The sequence below is a fragment of the Diorhabda carinulata genome, chromosome 10, assembly GCF_026250575.1.
Source record: "Diorhabda carinulata isolate Delta chromosome 10, icDioCari1.1, whole genome shotgun sequence".
Taxonomy (NCBI): domain Eukaryota; kingdom Metazoa; phylum Arthropoda; class Insecta; order Coleoptera; family Chrysomelidae; genus Diorhabda; species Diorhabda carinulata.
The window spans coordinates 10,156,469-10,179,284 of NC_079469.1; the positions used below are offsets into that span (position 1 = coordinate 10,156,469).

The 22,816-nt window shown below is 29.9% G+C and overlaps 1 protein-coding gene across 1 annotated transcript; it reads right to left on the reverse strand.

Annotated features, from left to right (window-relative positions):
* Positions 1–1,988: 1,988 nt before the first annotated feature.
* On the reverse strand, positions 1,989–21,720 carry LOC130898681 (phosphoglucomutase). Its single transcript, XM_057808138.1, has 12 exons — positions 21,562–21,720; positions 21,148–21,400; positions 17,580–17,661; positions 16,211–16,416; positions 9,550–9,706; positions 8,198–8,394; positions 7,981–8,135; positions 7,365–7,475; positions 5,423–5,563; positions 4,283–4,466; positions 4,025–4,153; positions 1,989–2,409 (listed from the first exon to the last, which is right to left on the reverse strand). Exons 2-12 carry the CDS (start codon positions 21,388–21,390, stop codon positions 2,320–2,322), a joined length of 1,695 nt encoding a protein of 564 aa, XP_057664121.1. The 5' UTR covers positions 21,391–21,400; positions 21,562–21,720; the 3' UTR covers positions 1,989–2,319.
* Positions 21,721–22,816: the final 1,096 nt, after the last annotated feature.

Genomic DNA, 22,816 nt, shown 5'->3' on the forward strand with positions numbered 1-22,816 from the left:
ATATGTTACAGGCTCTCAGTTTTCGGTTAATCAACTTTATAAGACAAATGCAAAAAAAATTTTGGAAAAAGGTCAAAAACTACCAGAATTCGCTCAAATTACAGAAAATTATATAAATTATATAAATTTGTGTCTACTATTTAGAAAATGGTGTAACCAAGGTTTGTCAATTGGCAACCCAACTCAGCATTGGTATCTTTTAGATAATAACCAAACGGATATTTTTCCTTGATTCTATGAAAATAATTTGATAAAGGCTTATAGGCATAAACTTCGCTTATCCATTAACCCATAAAGGCATAGTGTTGCCAAATGGCGACAGTAAATATATAATTTTACAGAGCAAATTTCAAAAAAGCTTAGAAAAGTATTGGATAGATGGCAGCATATATTTACTTGGATTTATTTACAGTCTTCTCTATTCATGGCAAGTTGCAGATAGTGGTCGAACAGCTGTTTGTCAGCAGGTTAATGAAACTCCTCGTCGCCATGCCGATAAAAATGGACATACGGTTCGAGTAAGTAAAAATTCTCTTTTCACCAGAAATAAATATTCATACTTTTGTGATGTGGTGTTTAAGTAAACACGAATACATATTTCTATAAGAAGTCGTATTGATAATACTGATTTGTGTAACACCTGCACATGTTTATTTTGATGTGTAGCCATACGGCAACTCGTAGATACGCAAAATTTCGATGTGAAATAATATGCAAATTTTTCACATTTTTTTAGAGGAAGCTCTTCAAATTGCATATTCTTATTAACTACCAGGGGACTTAATACATATTGAACCCCCCGAACCCAGTTCTCTTAGTGGTGAAGAATCGGGGGATGAAAATTAAAATGATTGTAACATAGATAAGCTTCCTGATCGACAGTTAGCATCTGGCGATCAAGTGATCTTAGCAGTTGTTCTGTTCCTACTGAAGAAGATATGACCAACGATATCAATACTGAAGAAAAACTATATATTACAGAAGCGAATCGAATAGAACTCTTTAAAAACATCACAGAAGACAGACCATCGAAAGAGGAAATTAAAAGGGTATTTTCAACTTCAACTACTGTAGAAAACAATTACTGTTGAGCTGTTGGCGACATTCAACCTACGTCTAAGTCCTTTCCCGAACCAGTCCACAACCAATATTATAATATGTCTCTCCTGTAGAGTTGTTTGTGCTATTTTTCGATGAAGATGTTTCCCAAAATTTGTATAGAGATACGAGATTATGCACTTTTCAAAATCTATGCTGATCCAAACATCATAGTTGATGAACTCAAATGCTTTATTGTAATTTTTGTTCTTAGTAGGTATAACATTCTCCTCGGAAAACGTAGTTATTGGGACACCGAAGCTGATATGCACAATAATATGATCTCAAATACTATGAGAAAAAACCGATTTTGCACAATAATAGTTTATACACTGTATGAATAACAACGCAGTTGATAAAAACGATAAGCTTTTTAAATTACAGCCTCTCTTGAATATGCTGAATCAAAGGTTTCTTGAAAAAATTGTCCCCGAGCAAAACCTGAACTATGACGAATCAATAATCAAATACTTTAGCCGTCATCAAAGTAAGCAATGCATCCGTGGAAAAACGATACGGTTTGGTTTCAAAATGTAGTGTATCGATGGTATAAACTTGTAATTAGGATGGAGAAGAACAGGTAGCCGAAGGAAGCATGTATCAACTGCAGAATAGAAGAAGGCGAAGAAGACCCTCAAGGACCTGGAAGAAGGGATTTAACAAACCTAAAAATCCAGAACTATCCAGGAAAACGAGTGGGTAGATGAAAAGTGTGACGTACGAAATACGGGATGCGGCAAAGGAAGCTGTAGGACCCCCGCTTTATGTATATTTTATAGTAATATTTTATTTTTTTTAGAGACCAATTCTTTTTGAGTCAGGTGTATGTTTTTGTAGTCCATCGAACAATCATCGTTGGATGTAAATGAATTTCTCATAAAAAAATAATATTCAAACATAAATTTTTATTAATGTCTGTGTTACCACAATTAACAGAAACACATTATATTTAAACATTATTTTATTCTTTTGCCAGTTTCAACAGTATCTGTTACTTTACCATATGGCAGTATTGCAAGCTACACCGGAATGATATAGTATTCCTATATAAATGTTCGAATAAAAGATAACAATAAAAACAATTCAAAATATAATTTCATCAAAATTGTAACAAAATATAATAGGTAGTTGAGAAAAATTACTTGTTCAGATTACAAAAAAAACTAGTCACGAAATACCTCACTTGCACCTAATATGACTGATTTTTTTAAACTAGACTTTTTATGTAATAACAGTAGGGGCGTCACGGCCGGTGAATTTCTTCAGTTGAGAAATTTCCAAACCAACTGCAATTAGAGGTTTCAACATTTCCTAAAAATAAAAAAAAAACCAATAAAGAATGGGTTGTATTCCAATCTTGATGAACTTGATTTAAAACATAAAATTCGATATTTTACATATAAAATTGGCGTTATCTAAATTTCCCGGCATGAATCTAGATTTTTAATAAGAATAAACGTAAAATAAACAAAATTTAGTTAATTGCAAATAAAGGAGTAATAAATTTGGAAACCATCCAAATACATAAATCAATACTTTCACTTGAAAACACATAGTTTGTTTATACTTGTAAATGTTTCTTTTATAATTTTTTGAAGACAGATGAAATTTTGAGGTTTCGAAAAAAATTAAAGAAATTTATTTTCTTTTGTTGATGCACGACAAATATATCAAATCGCAGCAGTCATCATTGTTGTCAAACTTTTGACTTTATTCACACTTTAGATACGTTTTATAACACTCATTATCCATTTAAAAACTATATGATATTACTTGCCTCAACAATTCTGCAAAATTGTACAACTTACTAATTTTTTTTTCTAATTTTCGGACATTTGCACACTAGAATTCATACTGACATATACAAAGAACGTTCATAATATTGATAAATGAAAAGTCATTTGATTATAAAGTAAAAAAAAAGAAAGAAGAATCAAAGACAACAACTTATTAACCGCCATAATGTATGAGTCCAAGGGTATTTGGCAAATGAAAGTATCAACTGATTAAAGCTCCAAATTCATAATTTTTGTCAAATTGATACAACTGATTTGGATAAAACTAAGTTTAGCTAGGCTAAACCTACCCTTAATTAATATTGAGTTTAACCTATACCACATATTCAGTTTAAATATTACCAATGATCCAGAAATCCTGAAAATGAATTGAATGAATGAATGAACAGAATGAAAAACCATTTCTTAGTCTCCCTGATTTATCAAATGAAAATTTCTTGAAATAAAATGCATAATGAATATTCCTCATACTGTGAATGTTAGGTTTTCAAATGATTGGAATTACTACTTTATTTAAATGATCTTACAAATTATGTGAAAAAAAAATATTCCATAAGTACAAATCTTTATCAAGTGTGATATGTGTTTATTGAGTAATTTCATATGTAATAATATGTATTATCAATTTTTGGAACCAACACTCGCAATTACACTGTTTGACGCGCGTTTTGATAACCAAATTATCGAATTCTAACCTAATGACTTGACTTACCTGTTTTATACCAATATATATATATATATATATATATATATATATATATATATATATATATATATATATATATATAAATATAAGCTGGGACAAAAATAAGAAATGATGTAACTTTTGGGTAGGAATAGTGGAAATTTTGCAATAAAACCTGAACAAACCATTTAACCAACATTGATATGAGAATAAGTTTATACAGAACAGAAAGTATGATAAATGGAAAAGAATCAATATAAAGGGCAATATAAATGAAGAAAAATACTAGAACAGGATAAGGTTTTAAGATATTAGAGAGCAACACATATGCGAATGGATAGAAAAAAAAATGAGTAAAGACAGCGGTGATACATATATCCTGATAAAGACTGAATGCAGAATTGTAACAACTGTTATTCTCTTATTTATAATAGTAGTTACTCACTTGTGCATCAGAGAGAACGTTTTTCTTTTCATAACTGTCAATATATACTCTTATTGTAGCACCGCTGCTTCCTGTACCTGACAATCTATAGATTAATCTTGAGCCGTCGTCAAATAAAATTCTTATACCCTGAAACATTTAAGAAACTATAAAGTAAAAGCTAATTTTTAAAAATATGATATGGAATCAGATTTCAAGGACTTATTAGATTATTGAATGTTCAAATTGAAATAATTATGATTGAATATAATTCAATACCTGATTTTTAGTAACGCTATTGTCAATGGGATCAACATAAGAGAAGTTATCGGCTTTGGTGACGGTGAAGTTTTTACTATTGTAGGCAAAAGATTTTCCTATTAGGCCGTTGGTTTCTATCAAATTTTCCAAGTGTTTCATCATCGCATTTGCCGCGTCACTCTCACATTCTTCATAATCGTATCTGAAATAATAAAACTTTATGTTAGATAGTATTCCAAAGTTAACTGTTGAAGGGATGAATATACCTTGTAATCAAATGCTTACTAAAAATTTTAGGATCTTGCCGGGAATCGGGAAATGTTAGGAATTTTGAGGATTGATAATGGCGAGGTGTCTCATCTGAAAAATATATCAAAGTTTTTATTGAAAACTTGTTACTGAAAACCAGTTTATTTCGAATTCTTGTGGTAGGTATTTATATATATATATATATATATATATATATATATATATGTATATATATATATATATATATATATATATATCCTTTGAATCTTGTTCAGTTGTTTTTGAGCTGTTGTTAAGTTTTAACCAAATAAGAGCTGCATATTTGATCATTATTTTGATGACTGTTTAGTAAACCCAGTATATCTTCTTAGGCTTTAGTCCTCATGTCATGCCAATAAGCTTCTGACAAGTCCATAAAGCCGAAGTGGCTTCTGAGATAACCTCGTTTAGTTGATTGTTCCAAATAAGTGTTTTATTCAGGATGATTTCGAGATATTTTAGTTCATTGGAAAGTATCAATTCAGTTCGATTAAGGTTAGGTGCACTTATATTTGCATTCCTTCTCCTTGTGAATGGAACTAGCGTTGTTTTACTCGGGTTGATCGAGAGTTGTTTTTTATTATCCTAGTTTTTGATTATGTTTAGGGCTGGGCAGAAATAATTCGAAGAACTGCAGAGCCAGCAGGAATTTTGAGTGAGATTATCAAAAAAATTGTTTCAAATCTTAATTTAATTGTTACAAAAATAAATATCTTTCTTTAATTGCTTGTAGTTATAAGATTTAAATATATTATATCTATAAGATTCCAAATAAATTGAATATTTGTTCGTTTTTCATGTTTCTTGGGAAGTATTAAACATTTATGTAGTGTACCTGCATTGTAATTATTAAAAATGCTATATACAAACCTGGTGAAGTAGTTTCTTCCGTATATACTCCAATGTTCTTTCAAAATCTCTTCTACGCTCATATTTTTGTGTTCAATAATCGACAACCATGCGAGTACAGCCCATATACCATCTTTCTCTCGGATATGATCCGATCCCGTACTAAAAAATCAATATTTTCTCAGAAACTCGTTGAAATTAGAAAATCTTGAAAATAAAATGAGATAATTACAAATTTTTGAAGCTATATCAATTCATATTGAGAATTTTTATTTGATACACATGTTACTAATTTAAATTGGCATATTATGTTATTTTGCTCTGTTAGTTTTATTTTAGCAAATGTAAAGGCTAGAATTGTTTTGTAGCGTTTAATTTTTACTATTGAAAAATTGAATCAAAGTATCTCTATTGAATTTTTTTCATGCATTAGCGATTTTAAAAAGAAAATAAGAAGAAATTTATAAGTGGCACAAGCTCTTTATACAATATAATGTTCAATATTTCAATGAAACCATTGAAGCAGTGAAAAATTTGTTTGGACCTTACCATAATCCAACATTACTGATGATGTTACCATGTTGCTTATTTGTTCATTTTGGCATGAAACTTATGGCAGTAAAATTGCCAACATAATCATCATAATTGACTATGTAAATGTGACTTTAATGTAGTAAATAGTAAATTCAGTATGAATATCACCAACGGATCCAGAAATTCCAACTTAGCCATCACTTAGCTGTTGAATGATGCCAGTTACGATCCAAATTTATTCAAAAGGGTAAAATATGGGTATACAGTATGGGCACAATTCCCAATTTTGGATTTTTAATCATAACATACCAGTTTATCCATTCTGTGTGCTAGTGATTTTTGTTGTGAAATAGAAACTAATCAAGATTTAATTAATGTTCTTGTTAGTATGAGATTTTTTATGTTCCCAAAAAATAAAAGATTCATGAAAATACTGAAGATTTTGTCACAATTAAGAATGGATATCTGAAAGAGCTCAAAACCAACAACCATATATGATTTGTACAGAAAAATAGTAATTCGAGCTTTTTACAAGTCAGAATTTTGGAAGGTCATTCGATGTATAACAATTGCTATTTCAAACTTAATCCTTAAATTAGAGGCTTGCTTTTCATAATTATATTATGGTATGGTTGTGAGGAGTCCTTTATTAGCAGTGGCACTGTCTCTTTTATCTTCTCTTCTTTATTCAAATTCTAAAGATATTCATTAATTATCCTGTTTCGGCCCCAGTTAACAGAGAAGATTTTACGTTGGTCTGAAAGAGTCTTGTTGTTGTTGAAATATTTTTTTAAGATTATATTTTATACAGTCACTTAAAAACGTTTTGCGCCGGGCATAATCTTCTTTCATTGTCATTTACAGTACCTCATTTCCTACTTACCATACTGACTAAATAACAAAATTGCTCCTTCTAAATAGATGGCGCTTTCTGTTTCGCAATATCTTTTACTGTTTATGTTTAGTTCGACTGTTATTATGTAGCCTGTTAGTTTTCTCTTGTATTTGTTATTAATAAACATAACAGGTTTCAGTTTAATCTTGATTTTTCATCCATTGTTTTAGTTATTATGTAATGCATTACAATATTAAACATGATTGGTGATAGCAAACATCCCTGTGTCACCTTCTTTTCGATTTTTATTTGCTGGGATAATTGTCCTTCGTGTTATATTCTGATTATCATAAAAAATTGTTATTATTCTGATAGTACCTACGGATTTAGTCTTTTCTACGTTACTTCTCTATTTATCTAGTTAAATGCTTTTATGAAGTATATAAATATCTTCATTTTGCTCTTTTATTGACTCAGTTTTCAAAAACCTCAATATAAAGTAAATTAAAAACATTTCGAACAAAAACTACAAAAACAAGATAGTTGACTTTATTTTTTTTTCATAAAAATAAAGCCTCCAATTTTCAAACTTACCCGAAACTTTCTTCCCCACAAAGAGACAACCTACCAGCATCCATTAGGTTACCAAAGTATTTCCAACCTGTTGGAACTTCAAACATTTCTTTGCCCAATTTCTCAGCAACCCTAAAATAAATTTTATAATGATTTCGGTACATGGATTTTGATTTGGTTCTTGAAGAAATTAATCTTAACTTTTAATTGAGAGCTCAAAAAATAACAACAGCTCAATAAATCTCTTTTCGACAGCTTAAAAAAATTGCATACAAAAAACTTTGAAATCAGTCTGTACTAATTTTTACCAAAAGTGTGGTAAAACATTATTCACATACCTTAACCTCTGCTTTATACAGTGTGTTCAGAAACTAACAAACAGCTCAATAAATCTGTTTTCGACAGCTTTGAAAAAAATTAGGTATTAGGTGGTTCTTTCCTTTTAAATAGAAGCATCTGAATACTTTTTACTGAAACTCTATCCACCCAACAGTGAAAATTGGATGTTGATGTTAGGAAATAGTCTGAATGTCATGGAGACGTTGCATAATATTGCTGTATTAATTCCAAAAATATTTTCTTGTCATGTTGTTACTTTACTTGATTTACCATAAATATTTTATACTTGTGTCCTTACCTATCAACTGCAGCAGCTGTTGGCATAGATCTTGCGAAACCTCGAACCCCATGTTTTTTGAAATATGGAATGCACTCCAGATTATTAGCTAATACAGCTAAACTGTCGCTCGGGGTAACGAAGAAAGCGTTTTTACCGATAATCATATTACGATCCTAAAATAAAACGGACATGAAAAATAGCATGTTCCAGCAACTACATAAGATTATGTACTTACTCCGTCTCCGTCAAATGCTGCTCCCAAATCGTAACTAGGATTAGCTTTAACTTTATCTACGAGATCTTTGGCATATGTGAGATTGGGATCTGGATGTATTTCACCGAAATTATCTAATGGAACAATTCTGCAAACGTTATTGTCTGGACTAGCTCCTAGCTCGTCGACAAAAATACGTCTAACATATACTCCAGTAACTGAAAAATTAAATTAAATGTACAATTGGCACAAGCTTGGTACGCTATCTATAATTTTATAGAGAATTATGTACAGACATTTCTAGAGCTGATAGTACATATAATATTAGGGTATTTCTTTATATGTACTCATTTTTTTTTACTTAGATGATAAAAGAAAACCTTATTTTCTGACATATCTGCCTGAAAATATTTCTTACTGTGAGAGTCATTATGGACTGGTTTTTAATGGATTTGTACATGCACCGCCACCTGAAAGATCTATTTTGTCCCCCTTTGATAGATCTAAGATCAAACATCTATGCAACAGTTCTTCGTACAGTCTCATAGCGTTGATGAATACTATTACTGGAGGCTTCAGGGAGGTTAGTACTTTATTTTCTTCTTGGTCAACTCAAATATTCTCAGTACATGCACAAATTATGTGTTCAGATGTTGTTTTACCTTCTTCTGCCTACAGTCACTGAAGTTTTTCATTTTTACTCTCTCAAAGTGTATATCCATTTGACAGTTTTATGTCAGTCTCCAAAAATACGTGGGTTGTTGCTGGTCAGATCGGATATATTTGTTTCCCAGGAACAGTAGCGAATGTCTAAGACCTTACCTAACCCAATTTAAAATGGATACTTTGAAATCCTTGTTGATTTTCAAAAATAATTTAAATGCAACCTGTATGGAATATATATACAAAAATATACAGGAAAACAAAAATTTGTTAAAAGCAATTCATTCCTCTGAAAAATATAAAAAAACAAACTAAATTGAATAATTCCTTATGTTTTATTATGTGATTATATTAGGTAAGGGTTATCGTGTTATGTTATGTTTATTATGTTTTATTTTTATATTGTAAAATCTTAATTCAGAATTTACATTTCTTGTCTTTAAATAAACACAACATTTTTTGATATCTAATTTTTTTTACTTAGGTATACAGGTTGGGCGTGGCTGGTCAAAATTCATGTTATCCTAGTTTCAGGTTACTAGGTCATCTTAGTTTACACAGATTAGATAAATTAACGTTTTTTGAAAGAAAATACTACAGCTCATGAGAGTATTAGTATATATTGAATGGAAATGTTATTTATTAAAAAAATTATTTAGCTTTTAGGATTAAACTTGAACATATACGATTAATTTCAATAAAACACTCACCTCCATTCATTGAATCAATAAGTACATTAAACGGTGGACGTTGTTCAGTTCCACGGATGAGAGTTCTTAATTTTTTGAAATCGAATATCTCTTTCATAAGAGACACGTAATTCTCTGAAGAGTCGATTACTTCAACGACAAAATCACGTCCATCCACCTAGAAATAAAATTTTAAATTAAGCCTTTTAATATGCCTAATTTCAGTGGAAATTAGGTGAAATCATCCTCATACCTAAGCCTGGAAAACCACCTGAAGAAGTTACTTTCTACAGACCACTCAGTTCACTTAAGATATTAAAAACAAGAACAAATAATCAAACCTTAATAAAAACCAAGTAAACCGAAAGTATCAATTTGGATTCTGAAAGGAACATTCTACCATCGGGCGCAAGTACGGAGAATAACAAATAAAATCATGCAAGATCTGGGAGATAAAAATTACTGCTCCGGGATATTCCTCGAAGTAAATCAATCCTTTGATAAAGTGTATCAATTATGTTTACTTTACAAAATCAGGAAATTCCTTCCCTTAAATTATTTTCCTATTCTCAAATCTTAACTTAAAGATTGGTATTTCATAGGCTAATCAACGTCGGTGTTCCCCAAGGTAGCGTTTTGGGTCCACTACTATATCTTCTATATACAGCCGATTTACTCACGTCAGATAACACACTTAGTGGAACACATGCTGATGACACTACTTTACTACCTCAAACTGCATCACAAATCCTCAAGCAAATATGGATAGGCTACAGCAATGGTAAGAATATGGCGAATTCAAGTTAACGAGACTGAATCCATCCACGTGACCTTCACAAAAAGACAACAAATCTGTTCCTTCGTTATAATAAAAGAGCATGAAAGGAAGGAAGTCAAATATCTTAAATTCTCTTGGAGAACACACCTTTTCAGGAGAAAAAAAAAACCGCTCAGAATTTAATTTAGACAACTATATAGGATATTTGGCGGAAAATCACAACTATCCATCGAGAATAAGTTATTGGTATATACTTAAAATTATTTGTGGACATATGGAATCCAGCTGTGGGGTTCAGTGACTAACTCAAATATAAATATTCGAGAGGAAGATAACAAATGCTCCATCATGATATGTGGACAAAAACGGAATTGCGAAAAATCTACTAGCCCCCTCGGAATAAATATAGAGAATAAATTAAAGTGATCAGTGAAAAGTACAACGGAAGACTTTAGCATCACCAATTTATTGGCTAAAAACCTAGTGTTAGAACGTAAACTCAAAAGATTCATCCGTCTGACGTTGCTAGCAGATGTTAATATATTTTATATGAATTAATAGTTTCAATTAAGAATGTCTAATGCCAGAACCTATTAGCTGACGTTGACACCATGTTAACTAACTTCACTAATTTACATACATTTGTGATAATAGTAGATATTTGCATAAACTAGACAATCAAGGGGAAAACCACAAGGTTTTACTTCTCATGTCATTTTTTTCTATTCATGTAAGATTTACGAGAAGATCTATTTCTATTTGTTATCTCGTTAACGGTCTTTCGGGCATAAGCGGGTGTGGGGACCCCCTTGTAAGAAACTTCTTAGTGATCAATTTTGTTCAAAACCCGAAGGTAATTATAGGTCTACACGCTCTCTGCAAATTTACGGGCGCTCGCATAGCCATTCGAGGAAATGATAATCGGTTTTAAATATCAATATTCATATTCCATTTTTTTATTATCTCAGTCAATAATAATTCTTTTATCCATTTTTTTCCATTTTTTTATTAGAAAGTGCGGGAAGATATTTGCCCTTATGTAAATTCGCCTCTGACGCCCTTACTTTATATTACTTAATTTGTCTCTTAACTTTGTTATCATTAGTATCTTTAGGGTGTTCCGGGACTTGATGCAAAAAATTCGGGAGTGAGTAGATAACGTGAAAATAATGTTGTGACATAGAAAAAAAATTTCATAGGCGTTCAAAGTTTCGAAATTAGAACTTATATTCAAGTATATTTTCTAAATTATATAGTACTTTTCCATTAAATGTATTATTAACTCGTTCTTTATCTAGAAATCATAGCGTGCACTTTCTGGGTGTGAAAGGGGTGAAGAAGAGTACTTTTTTGTTAAAAATCAATTAAAAAAATTCATTTCTATTATCTTTAGATTGTACAGGTTGTCCTTGTGAAAGTTACGAATTGTTAACCACCGCCGCTGGCCTTCAGATAGTAGTGTAGAATTATTTATTCCGTGAAACACACTACATGGACATACGTAATCATCAAATAAAAATTTATGATGCTCAAATGTATAATTTAGAAAATATACTTGAATATAAGTTTGAAACTTTGAACGCCTATGAAATTTTTTTTCTATGTCACAACATTATTTTCACGTCATCCACTCTCTCCTGAATTTTTTGCATCGAGTCCCGGAACATCCTGAATTATTTAAATAATTCTTAATGACCAGTTTGTACCAAGATATAGTTAAAAAGTTAATGTTTTAGTGCATGTTAAACAAAGTGTTGTTTATAAAACTCTTTTTTTTTTAAATTACTTTTATCATATAAAATTAGAAATAGTATCAGAATATAAGATTTTTAAGTTTTCTAAGAAAAACTGTCTGTTTAATTAAGCTATTGAAGCATCATTTGATTGAAGGCCATATAAAAAATGAAATTGATCAATTCATAAAATTTAAGTCAATAAGATGATTGTATGTTAGTAAGAAGTTCTTTAAAAAATTACGTGTAAATAGATATAGTCCGGGAGCGGTCAATTCTGCCGTGTGTAATGATAGGCCAAGGATAAATCAGTGATATTCTTATGTATTTTGAGCCGCTGAATCCAAATATGCCCGGCGTTTTTGCAAAAAACTGGTACGTTTTGTTTAACTCGCAATTCAGTGCGGACAATTTTTTTTATGCAAATATGGCCCATTTTGACAAGATTGAAAGTCAAAAAATCGACGCTTTTTACTAACTTTCGAACACAAGCGGCTCTGTTCTGGCATGCATTTCATGTCGCTAATTTACTATCTGCATAAAAAAACTCTTAAACTCTTAAAATCTTAAACTGCATCCTTATAAGCTCCAGTTAACACAGGAATTAAAAGATACCGACTTTGGAGCAAAGTTGGCATTTGCTGAAGAAATGCTTACTCGATTTTCCACTTTTGACAACACCCTTTTTTCAGATGAGGCTCATTTACATTTAAATGGGTTCTTAGACCGACAAAATTGTCGTTATTAGACCTAAAAAATGTTCAGTTCGACAAAAGTTATTAACATCGACTTTCAAAAATTTATAAAGTTTTGAATATGAATTATACGAAAAAATGACAAGACACCTTATCTTCTTAAAATGGGACATATTTGCATAAAAACCGAAACAATTTGTTGATAATTTGTTTAAACAATTGTGATTTAAACAAAACGTACCAGTTTTTCGCAAAAGCGCCGGGCTTATTTGAATTTGGCGGCTCAAAATACATAAGAATCCTTGGACCTATGATTGGACACGACAGCATTGACTGCCCCCGGACTAATAAACAGAATGGTAAAAATAAAATTTGTTAACAGTAAAGGTGTCACAGTAATTAATGTAATAAAAAAAGCATTCGCAAATTATGATTAATCTATTATGAGTAAACTGTTCTAGAACTGCATATTTTGACTAAAGTCTGTTTAAAATGCATAGCCGAATATTAGCTCATGGCGGGCTTTAATCACTATTGCAGTCATTTTTCGGAGTCATTGAAAAAACCTATTTTGATAATTGTTTTATAAATGCTGTAAACATTTCTATTTAAACAATAGCAGGTGTGAATTGAATAGGAAGGTCAACAATTTATAATTGTGTAATTTCTGCCGTTATCGACATTGTTATCATAAAATAATCAACTAGGTATTTCAATGCAGTTGATCTTATTGCAATTTACAATATTCCAATAACTTTGGTTGCATCATAGCATTTTAATAAAAAATCCTTATTATGTTTGACTTGATACATTAACGCGATGTACAACTGAAATTTCAATACATATATATCAATAACGATAAATTCTCAGAATACACTCATTAGTTGCTAATTCCAAACAAAATTTGGTATACATTTAAAGTTAAAAAAACTGTTATGACTCCTTATGGGAACCATTTAAGATCTGTTAACTATACGAGAATATATTGAAAAATTCTTAGCCTACTATAGAACTAAACAAAATTTCAATGTCACAATATTTTATTACTCAACATATTCTGCTCTTAATTGGATACATTTATTACAGCGTCTCTAGACCTTTCAAAAAAAAAATGTTACATCTTGTTCTGCAAACCAGATCTCCACATCTTTTATTACCTCCTCGTTGGAAGAAAATTTACGACCTTTTGAACTTTTTTTGAGTTGAGGAAAGAGATGATAGTCGGACGGAGCCAGATCTGGTGAATAAGGGGGGTGTTCTAGTAATTCAAAACCTAAATCACGAATTTTTTGCATGGCAACATGAGATTTGTGTGCAGGGGCGTTGTCCTGCGAAAACAAAACATCTTTGGATAGCTTTCCACGTCTTTTTTCTTTAATTTTTTTCCCGTAGAGTGGTCAGTAATGTCGAATAGTAATCTCCAGTTATTTTTCTACCCTTACCAAAAAAATCAATCAGGATAACTCCATGGCAATCCCAAAAAACTGAAGCAAGAGCTTTTCCAGCAGATTTTTGGACACGGCACTTCTTAGGTCTTGGAGAAGCAGAGTGTCGCTATTCCATCGATTGTTGCTTTGTTTCTGGATGGTAGAAATGTACCCAAGTCTCATCCATAGTAAAAATTCGGTTTAAGAAGTCTACATCATTTTCAAATCGAGCACGCGATGCTTCTACCCTTGCACGCTTTTGGTCAACATTCAAACAAAAAAAAATCGAATTCATTCGAATCCTAATTTTTATTTAGATTATATTTTACACTTTATACGTTACTTTAAGGACGCACTGTATGTCAATTAATTTTCATTTTAAATAATATGCAGGACATTTGTGGTAACAAATTTATTAAGATTTGTCATGTTGGCAAAAACTTAATTTATCAATAAAAATTAATTATAGGAAAACCAGTGAATAATCACTTATTTGGAAATTTTGCGATTCGTAAATCGACAATAAATAATAAAATACGAAGCCACTTTGTTAAGAATTAATAGACCATATTGGTAAAGCTCTTCTTCTAGGATGAAACAAGTCTTCAAATATGCAATAAATTATCTGCGTAAACTTCACTATCACTATTTATTTTAAAATAATAACTTATTATAATAAAAAAATAATGAATTTCTTTAATTTCTTATACCTTTCATATATTTATATGTTCTTAAATCATCTATAGAACTTACACTTACAACAACATACTTCAAATATGAAATTAAAATATATAAACAAATTGATGGTTGTGCTATGGGAGCTTCCATATCAAATGTTATAGCAAAATTAGTAATGGAAGATCTTGAAAAAACTGTCCAAAGCAAACTTGATATAAATATTCCATTTTTTTCCGTTATGTAGGTATGTACCAAAGAATCAAATTCCCAATCGAAATCGAACAAAATAATAAATCAATTTCTTTGAGGTAGTAGGTGGAAAACTTGACATATTTTTAGCATGATAAATTATTATATCTCAAATTTACTTATCAATTATATACAACTTTTGCACTCATTTGTAATATTCAAAGAATCTCCCGTTTATTGCAAAATATTTCCTATAAATATGACAATTATTGACTAGGAAACGATTGTTACGGAACATATTCTGTTAATAATTTCCAATTAGCAAAATAATTAGTGTATTAAAAAATTTTGTTTAGTCAGTTTATTATTATCAATGCATATGGATTTAGTAAAAATAATGACACAACAGTTAAATAAATCATCATTTCATTATAATGTCATAATGATTAATATTTATTTTGATGCCAAAAATATAAAGTATGTCAATTTTCGACGCAGCGTATGGCCTAAAATATAATCTTCTAAGTAGGGGTATAACCTCATTATAAAAATATTGTGGATTTTAGTGATACTTCTCATAACTGACACATTGTTATTTTTTTTTTGTACTGAAGATTTTCAACAGAAGGAAAATAATGAAGACCTGAAGATGCCTGTGGATATTGGTCTTGAGCTTCTGTAGGTTGTAGTGTTCGGGAAAAACGTGCCTGGGTAGCCGATTCCACAGGCTTGCACGTCTCCAAAGAAAGGAGTCCTGCTAAATTAAAGCTCTGGGCGTCTGCAGTATTGGCGTGTTCATTAAAAGCTGTTGCGAAGTATATAGTTTTTAGGCATTAAATAGGGCTTCAATTTTTTGAATATTATATTTTAATTTTATCTATATATTTTTTTATATTATTTGTGAAGTTAGTAAATATATTTTTAAAGTGAGTACCATAATTTTGATCCTAATCTTCTATTATTATAATTAGTTTTTGGTTACTGAAGCCCAAATTTGCTTCAACTTTGAGATTTGCAAAAAATTAATGAAAATCAAGAAATTTTTTCCTATAGTGAAGGTATTATTTGCTATTATCAATTTTATTTCCAATACTATTGAGCAATTTTAGATCTCAAATGAAGGAATTCTATCTGTATTATACAAAGTGAGTCAAAAGGTGTTATGAACTAATAAATACTTACATTGAAGGTAGTTGTGCCTAAAATATCAATAAGTCTATCGGTTTCCAATTTAGGCGTGAATTTATACGATTTTATTTTGGTAGTATGTTCATAGATAGCATCAGTAACATGATCAGGAGCTGGACCTCCATTTTCAATGTTGTATTTGATACCGAAATCATTGCGGATACCACCAGGATTGTGAGAAGCCGTCAACACAATTCCTCCTGGAAATTCAACAGCACTATTATGTACAAGCTTAGAATTTCAGCAAAATCTCATGTCTTGTAGATTAAATCAAAAGCTCATCATTATTAAATTGAGGGTACTGCTAATTTCTGATCATTAATTGTAAAATTATTTTGTTTTCTTAAGTTCTAAAGTAATGGAAGATATTATCTGGTCAAATTAGACCAAAAAATAAGAGTGAAGCTACATTAATTCCTGCCAAGCTAAAAATCAGTGAAATTGTTTAAAATATAATTAAAAATTATATAGTTTCGCGATTTTCAGCAGAACGGTAAGTATTATCATAAAAATACTTCAGACATAAATTGTACATCTACAAAAACGTATCATTACTCTTTTTAATATGCACACGTTTCCACGCCACCTATGAGGTAGTGCGTTTTTTAACGATGCATATTAAAACCAACCTTTTCACAAATATTTGATACTGAAGTTTGTTTTAACTAATACTGAGTGTATGTATTATTTTATGGACGTATATTGTGTAAGCTCCACTATAAAAAACACCAAAAGCAGTGCAGTCAACTGGAGTTAAGAGGAATAAATTAGAGAAGTGGGGGAAAGTGTGAAAGGGTCACACATATAGAAACCTTGGATGTAATCAGGTGAGTGATAAGGATATCTAAGAAGTAATATTAAAAAATTTAATGCATTAAATTGAAGCCTCGTAATGTTCAAGATTTTTCCTTAAAATGATCAGTAAACATTTTTCCAACCAAAAGTTGAAAAGTGACAATTTTACCAAAAATGTTGAAGAGTCGATCTTTTTAGTGGATCTAGATGTTAGTAAAAAATGTATAAAATGACAAAACACCAATTCAGTATGAGCTATATTATTTAAAGTGAATAGAGGATAGAACTAAAGATGTTGAATGGCACATTTTCCGTTTTTGTGAATTTTCTCAAAATGAAAATATATTTTGATGTAACAATTCTTTCATGGACTTGGATTGAACCCACTAGTACAAGCAGAGTGAAAAATATAACTCATTTCAGTATAAATCCAGTTAAATTATTGATTAGGTTAGGTTGAAAAAGAATATATATATAATAGATACATTCCACTTGTTGTTTATTATTTAGAAAAAATACAAAGAACTATCACAACAAGTAAATATATGGGAAGTATTTGGAAACTTACCTAATACTTTGTGATGTCTAATAAGACTTGATACGGCAGGTGTAGAAAGAATTCCTAGTTGGCCAATAAGCAGTTTAGATACCTGTAACAAATATAAGATGACTGAAAAACATCCACATCACATAAATGAAAACGTTTGTTTTTACCTTTGGATAAAAATTAACATAAATCACTAAAAAGTTGAAAATAGTACAACAAAGGATTTATAAACTCAATTGTCAATTTCATATTATTTCTTGCGAGAAATACAAAAATCACAACTTTTCGTATACAGGTTGTTTCAAAAAAAGGTGATCCCGTCTCTAACATAGATAGAAAACTGAAAAATATTTGGAGTTTCCTCAGTAAAAAATGTTTGTAATGCCATTCGTATTTAAGATAAAAGGCGTCGAAGAAAAATTTTACGATTTTGCCGCAACTACTGGTAATATTGTATTGAAATTTTATACGAATATGTTTTGATAGCTTATACATCCAATGAATTTGTTTTTATATTTGACTCTCATAGAGAACGCTGGTTACTGGTTTATTTGAAAATTATGAAGTAATAACCGATACTGGTATAAAGTATTGTATAAATTTTGTCGCGTAAATGAGACCCCATCCAGAATTTATACAACTTAAAGCCTCCACAAATCTCAATTAATTATTTCCCAGACGGTGAATACATAAGTATTCGAAAGCTCAGAAAATATGTTAAAATTAGTCTACTTTGGTGTTTCATTGCCACGTTCCCAATGAGAAAAAACTCATAATATAGCTGGCAAAGACTTCGTTATAATTCATATATCAGAATCTTGACTGATCCAATGGCTATGGGATCTGGTATTCAATAAAGGGATTATCTGGGTCTTGTTCTTTTCAATATCATTGTGGAAGAAATAATCAAGGATACAGAATGGGTGACCATGAAATTACCATTCTTTGCAATGTTAACCTGGGACAGTAATTTAACTACTTTACTAAATCATTTAATATGACATAATCAGAGGTTATAGAACAGAAAACAATAATAGCATGTCATTGAAATGTCACAATATGGAAAAATGAAAATATTAAAATATAAACCAAGTCAAAGAATTGTAAGACCAACTATAATACATACTGTATAAACTCGAACTGATAGTTAAACCAAAAAGATCGAGGCTTATTGTTGGTAACAATTTTGCAAATCGTATTGATTTTCGCCAACGTCAATGCTCAAAAAAGTCAAAAGGACCCCAAATCCAATACAAAAATACTACAAATAATAAGAAAACAAGCATTAAGTATCCGAGGGAAATTAGCGTAAGAGTACACGAAAAGGGATTTTGTCTTTGGTTGTTAACTGGAAACACTTTAGATAATTTTATAGAACTATATGCAATAGAAATGGCAGTAAGATCCACTATAGTGACAATAACAACAAAAACTTCCCTAGAAACGTTTTGATTCAATTTTTGGATTAGATTTTTTGATAATAATGACTTGAAAGAGTAAGTGAGTGAGAAATATCGATATGAGTGTTACTGGCTACTTGATTGCCTGCATGTCCTGATCTTGACTGTAACGAATGTTTATTTTAAGTTATATCAATGAGGACGTGTACTCTATAAAAATGATAGTTTACTAGTAAGTGAGGAATATAATTTTGCTAGAAGTTTATTAATATCCACAATAATGAGTTTCTTATTAATTAAAATAGCATCAAAGATTTAAATGGAATCAAAATTATTTAGATAAGCTTTTATCAGTTTTTATTTTCACATAAGTAGAATTAATTATATATTTTTGAAACTGTTTCCAAGTATATAATAAGGGAAAATGTGTTATAATGTATTTCCAGATTTTAATCTCTAGTATTCTGTTAATTTTATTCTACTTGTATGAATATCTTAATCCATTTGTATAATTACTGCTCTAGAAATAAATAAATCCATTAATATTTACAATATTTAAAAGGTAAAACATGCTATTAGAAGATAAGGTTCATATAAACTTGCAATTTCTAATAAATATACGAAAAAGGTTATCAAAAAGCAACCAGTGCAAATTATGATAAACTAATTCATTAACATTGCCCAGAGAAATTATTATATAACTGAAATAGTACATTTGGAAATATTCAAGAAAGGATAATAAATAATGAAAAATATATTTCAGATTGTTTTAGTATCTTATTCAGTTCCATCTAAATTGGTTTTGAGATTAAAGAGTATATCTTTTTAGAAAAATTTTTACTAGACCTGGATGACTTTTCCAACTACCATTACCTCTAGTGTTCAAATTTGCTCTGATAAGCTATTTTATAAAAAAGTTAGTCAATCATTTAATTATTTTGAGTTGTGATAAACTGAGTTTATTTGAGAACTCTACATTATGTACATCTTGGAAAACCATTGTATTGAAAAAAAATTAATTCTAGATATACCTTTTTGCATTCTTATCTGACCACCCAGTATTAATAAATAAAAATAAAAAAACAGTTTTTTGTTGTCATTATTATTATTTGAATTAAGTTTTAATGTGTCCATTACTATCTAATTAATGATCTTTTTATGCATATTTTTTATTACGAGTTTTATGTATGTATTCATTGGATATTGTTCAAACACTGGTTTTATATAGCTGAGAGGACCACTTTATGGATAAAAATTCCATTTTAAATAGAATATTTTGGCAAATATCTCTCAATCATTAAGTGGAATTTTTATTACTTGAAATAAGTTACGTCAGTACAATATATTCATTTATATATTAGCTTATATTAGCAAATAGCAGAGCATTCAATCTGTATAATATATATTGAACTAAGTTGATTGTTTAAGAACTACTTAAATGGATTTGCAATAAAAAAGAAGTATTGCAGAAATTCATGAAAATGACATAAATTTACCTATGTATATAGAGTTGTCAAAATATTAATAGAAAAATATGAATAAACTTATGAAAGATTATCGAGAGGGAATTACAAAAATGGCAGAGACAGTTGAAATTTTAAAGAATAATAATATCAGTAGGAAATAACAATATTGATAAATGAAAAGTTAGGAAGCAAAGAATAATTAGAGAAGAATATTTATAATTATAATTTTAACTAGGAAAAAAAGGGTAAAAGTTGAAAATTCTAAAATTCATAGATTGATAAAGATTCAAATGAAATCATAACCAAGTACTTAGAGCAATAGAACAATTGAAGAACAGTAAAAAATCAATGTTTTGTTGTTGTGGTGTTTGGTAAAAACTCACTTTTTACTGAAAATTTGTTTTTATACTAATATATTTGATATTATTTTTTGTATTCTTGAAAATTAGTTAAAATTTGTTTTATTTTGAAAGTCAACAGATAAATTAAATGTTACCATCTACTTAGTAATATTTCTTCAATATTTTATATAGATTGCATCATAGATAATTAATATTTAACTCGGTATTTGGATCTCTAAATAATTCAAATAAAATTGAAATAAATCTGAATAGCAAATATAATAATAGTTAAAAAAGTAAATGTACATGTACACATTCTAAGATTTCTTTTATTTTAGAAAATACAAATGCTTAGGGAAATAAAGCAAAAGAAAATACGAACCCCGTTTGCAGATGCAATCCTTATAATAATGTTTATAGCTTGTTTGGAAAAATATCTGCCATCTCCTCCAACAATTAATGTGGATCCTTTAGCTTTATCCCCGAGAGCGTTTATTATACACTGTATAAAATTTTCTGTATAATGTTTTTCCATAAATACTTTGACTTTCTTTCTTAACCCGCTTGTACCGGGCTTTTGGCCTTCGAAGGGGGTTGTTTCTACATCTAGTGTACTAAGTGCCATGTTTAATAACCTAGAAATTGTAAATATAATTAGTTGTGTTGAAATGATAATTAAATTATTTGATATATTTACAAATGCCACGAAGGTATTTAATTACTATCAATTATCGTTTTTTTGAATTTAAGGTTAGGAATTTTTGGAAATATATTGATATACTATAAAAGAACTTACCTCTAGAAGGTAAATAGATCGTATGTCGACTATTCAGTGCAGTAATGTTTTTACTTTTTTAAGTGAATATTTAACTAGTGACAGGTTCACTTTTCCTTATATTTTGAACACTCCAATGTCATTAGGAGGTCGCCCAGTGCGCAACTGATTCCTGTCATTATTACCTATAAATAATTGTCTTAAAATACTGGAAACATAGGCAACCAAGTATTCAATAGTTTGGAATTTGTTAAGAAAATAGAGTTGCATATATAACAAATCTTAATATCATTTATCAGCTACAATAAATTCATAAAATTATAAACATAATTTCAAGAATTATTACTCATTATTTGTTCAATATCATTTAACAATCAAACAATATGTACATTTGAGATAATTTCAAGTATTTTTCTTAATTTCAATATTTTTTAATCGTTATGAAAGAACAGGACCGGCTAACAAACTGACAGTCAGAAATGTATGAGTAAACAATAACATTTTTAAGCAGGTGGAGTTGCTTATAAACTCACTGTCATTACTGACATGGACGACATTGAGTTGTTGTTCAGAAGATAAACGAAGGGCTATTATTTGTCAAGAAGTCATATTTTGCCTCATAGTGGTTACCTCTTCAAAGTAGTATTTGTCTAGGAAATTGTCGGGTTAATTTAAGGACTTTTCCACAAAAAATAGGACAGTCTATTTCCGTCAATCCCACAAATACACAATTTTGTAACGTCACAAATTACTGCAAGCGTTTAGCCATCCTATAAAAGCTTCATCTCGGTGACATTGATAAGAACAATGTTAATTTTTTGGGTCCGTTTCTCATGTCGTCCTTTACATGGTAAAAACCACATTATTTATCATTATATTGTTTGTTTATATTTAAATATAAAGTAAGGTAATGTCTTGAAATTTGTGAAGTCAGAAGACATTCTGATAGGTTTGGTTGGGTATACCATCCTATTATTCGTGGAAGTGTGCTTGGGTTCAATTCTCGTTTGGTTATGTTAGGTTGGGTTAGGTTAGGCTAGGTCAAGGACGCTTCCTCTAAGAATAGGAAGTTCTACCTAACCAAATCTGTTAGACGGTCTTCTGATTTCACGAATTACACGACATACCTTCCTTTATAGTAAAATTTTAAGCAAATTACATAATAATTAATAATACGGTTTCTTTTATGCAAAACTCATTTTATTAGCCGAATAAAAAGTGTGTAGCTTCTCAAGTTTGAAAACAATTATTAAATTATAAGTACACCATGAGAAAT

Coding starts and splice junctions, on each gene's coding strand:
- LOC130898681 (XM_057808138.1), bottom strand. CDS start 21,390: ATGGCACTTAGTACACTAGATGTAGAAACAACCCCCTTCGAAGGCCAA. Junction 7,476..7,980: donor ACAGCTGCTGCAGTTGATAG/GTAAGGACACAA, acceptor AATTTATTTTAG/GGTTGCTGAGAAATTGGGCA. Junction 2,410..4,024: donor ACGTTCTCTCTGATGCACAA/GTGAGTAACTAC, acceptor TTTTATTTTTAG/GAAATGTTGAAACCTCTAAT.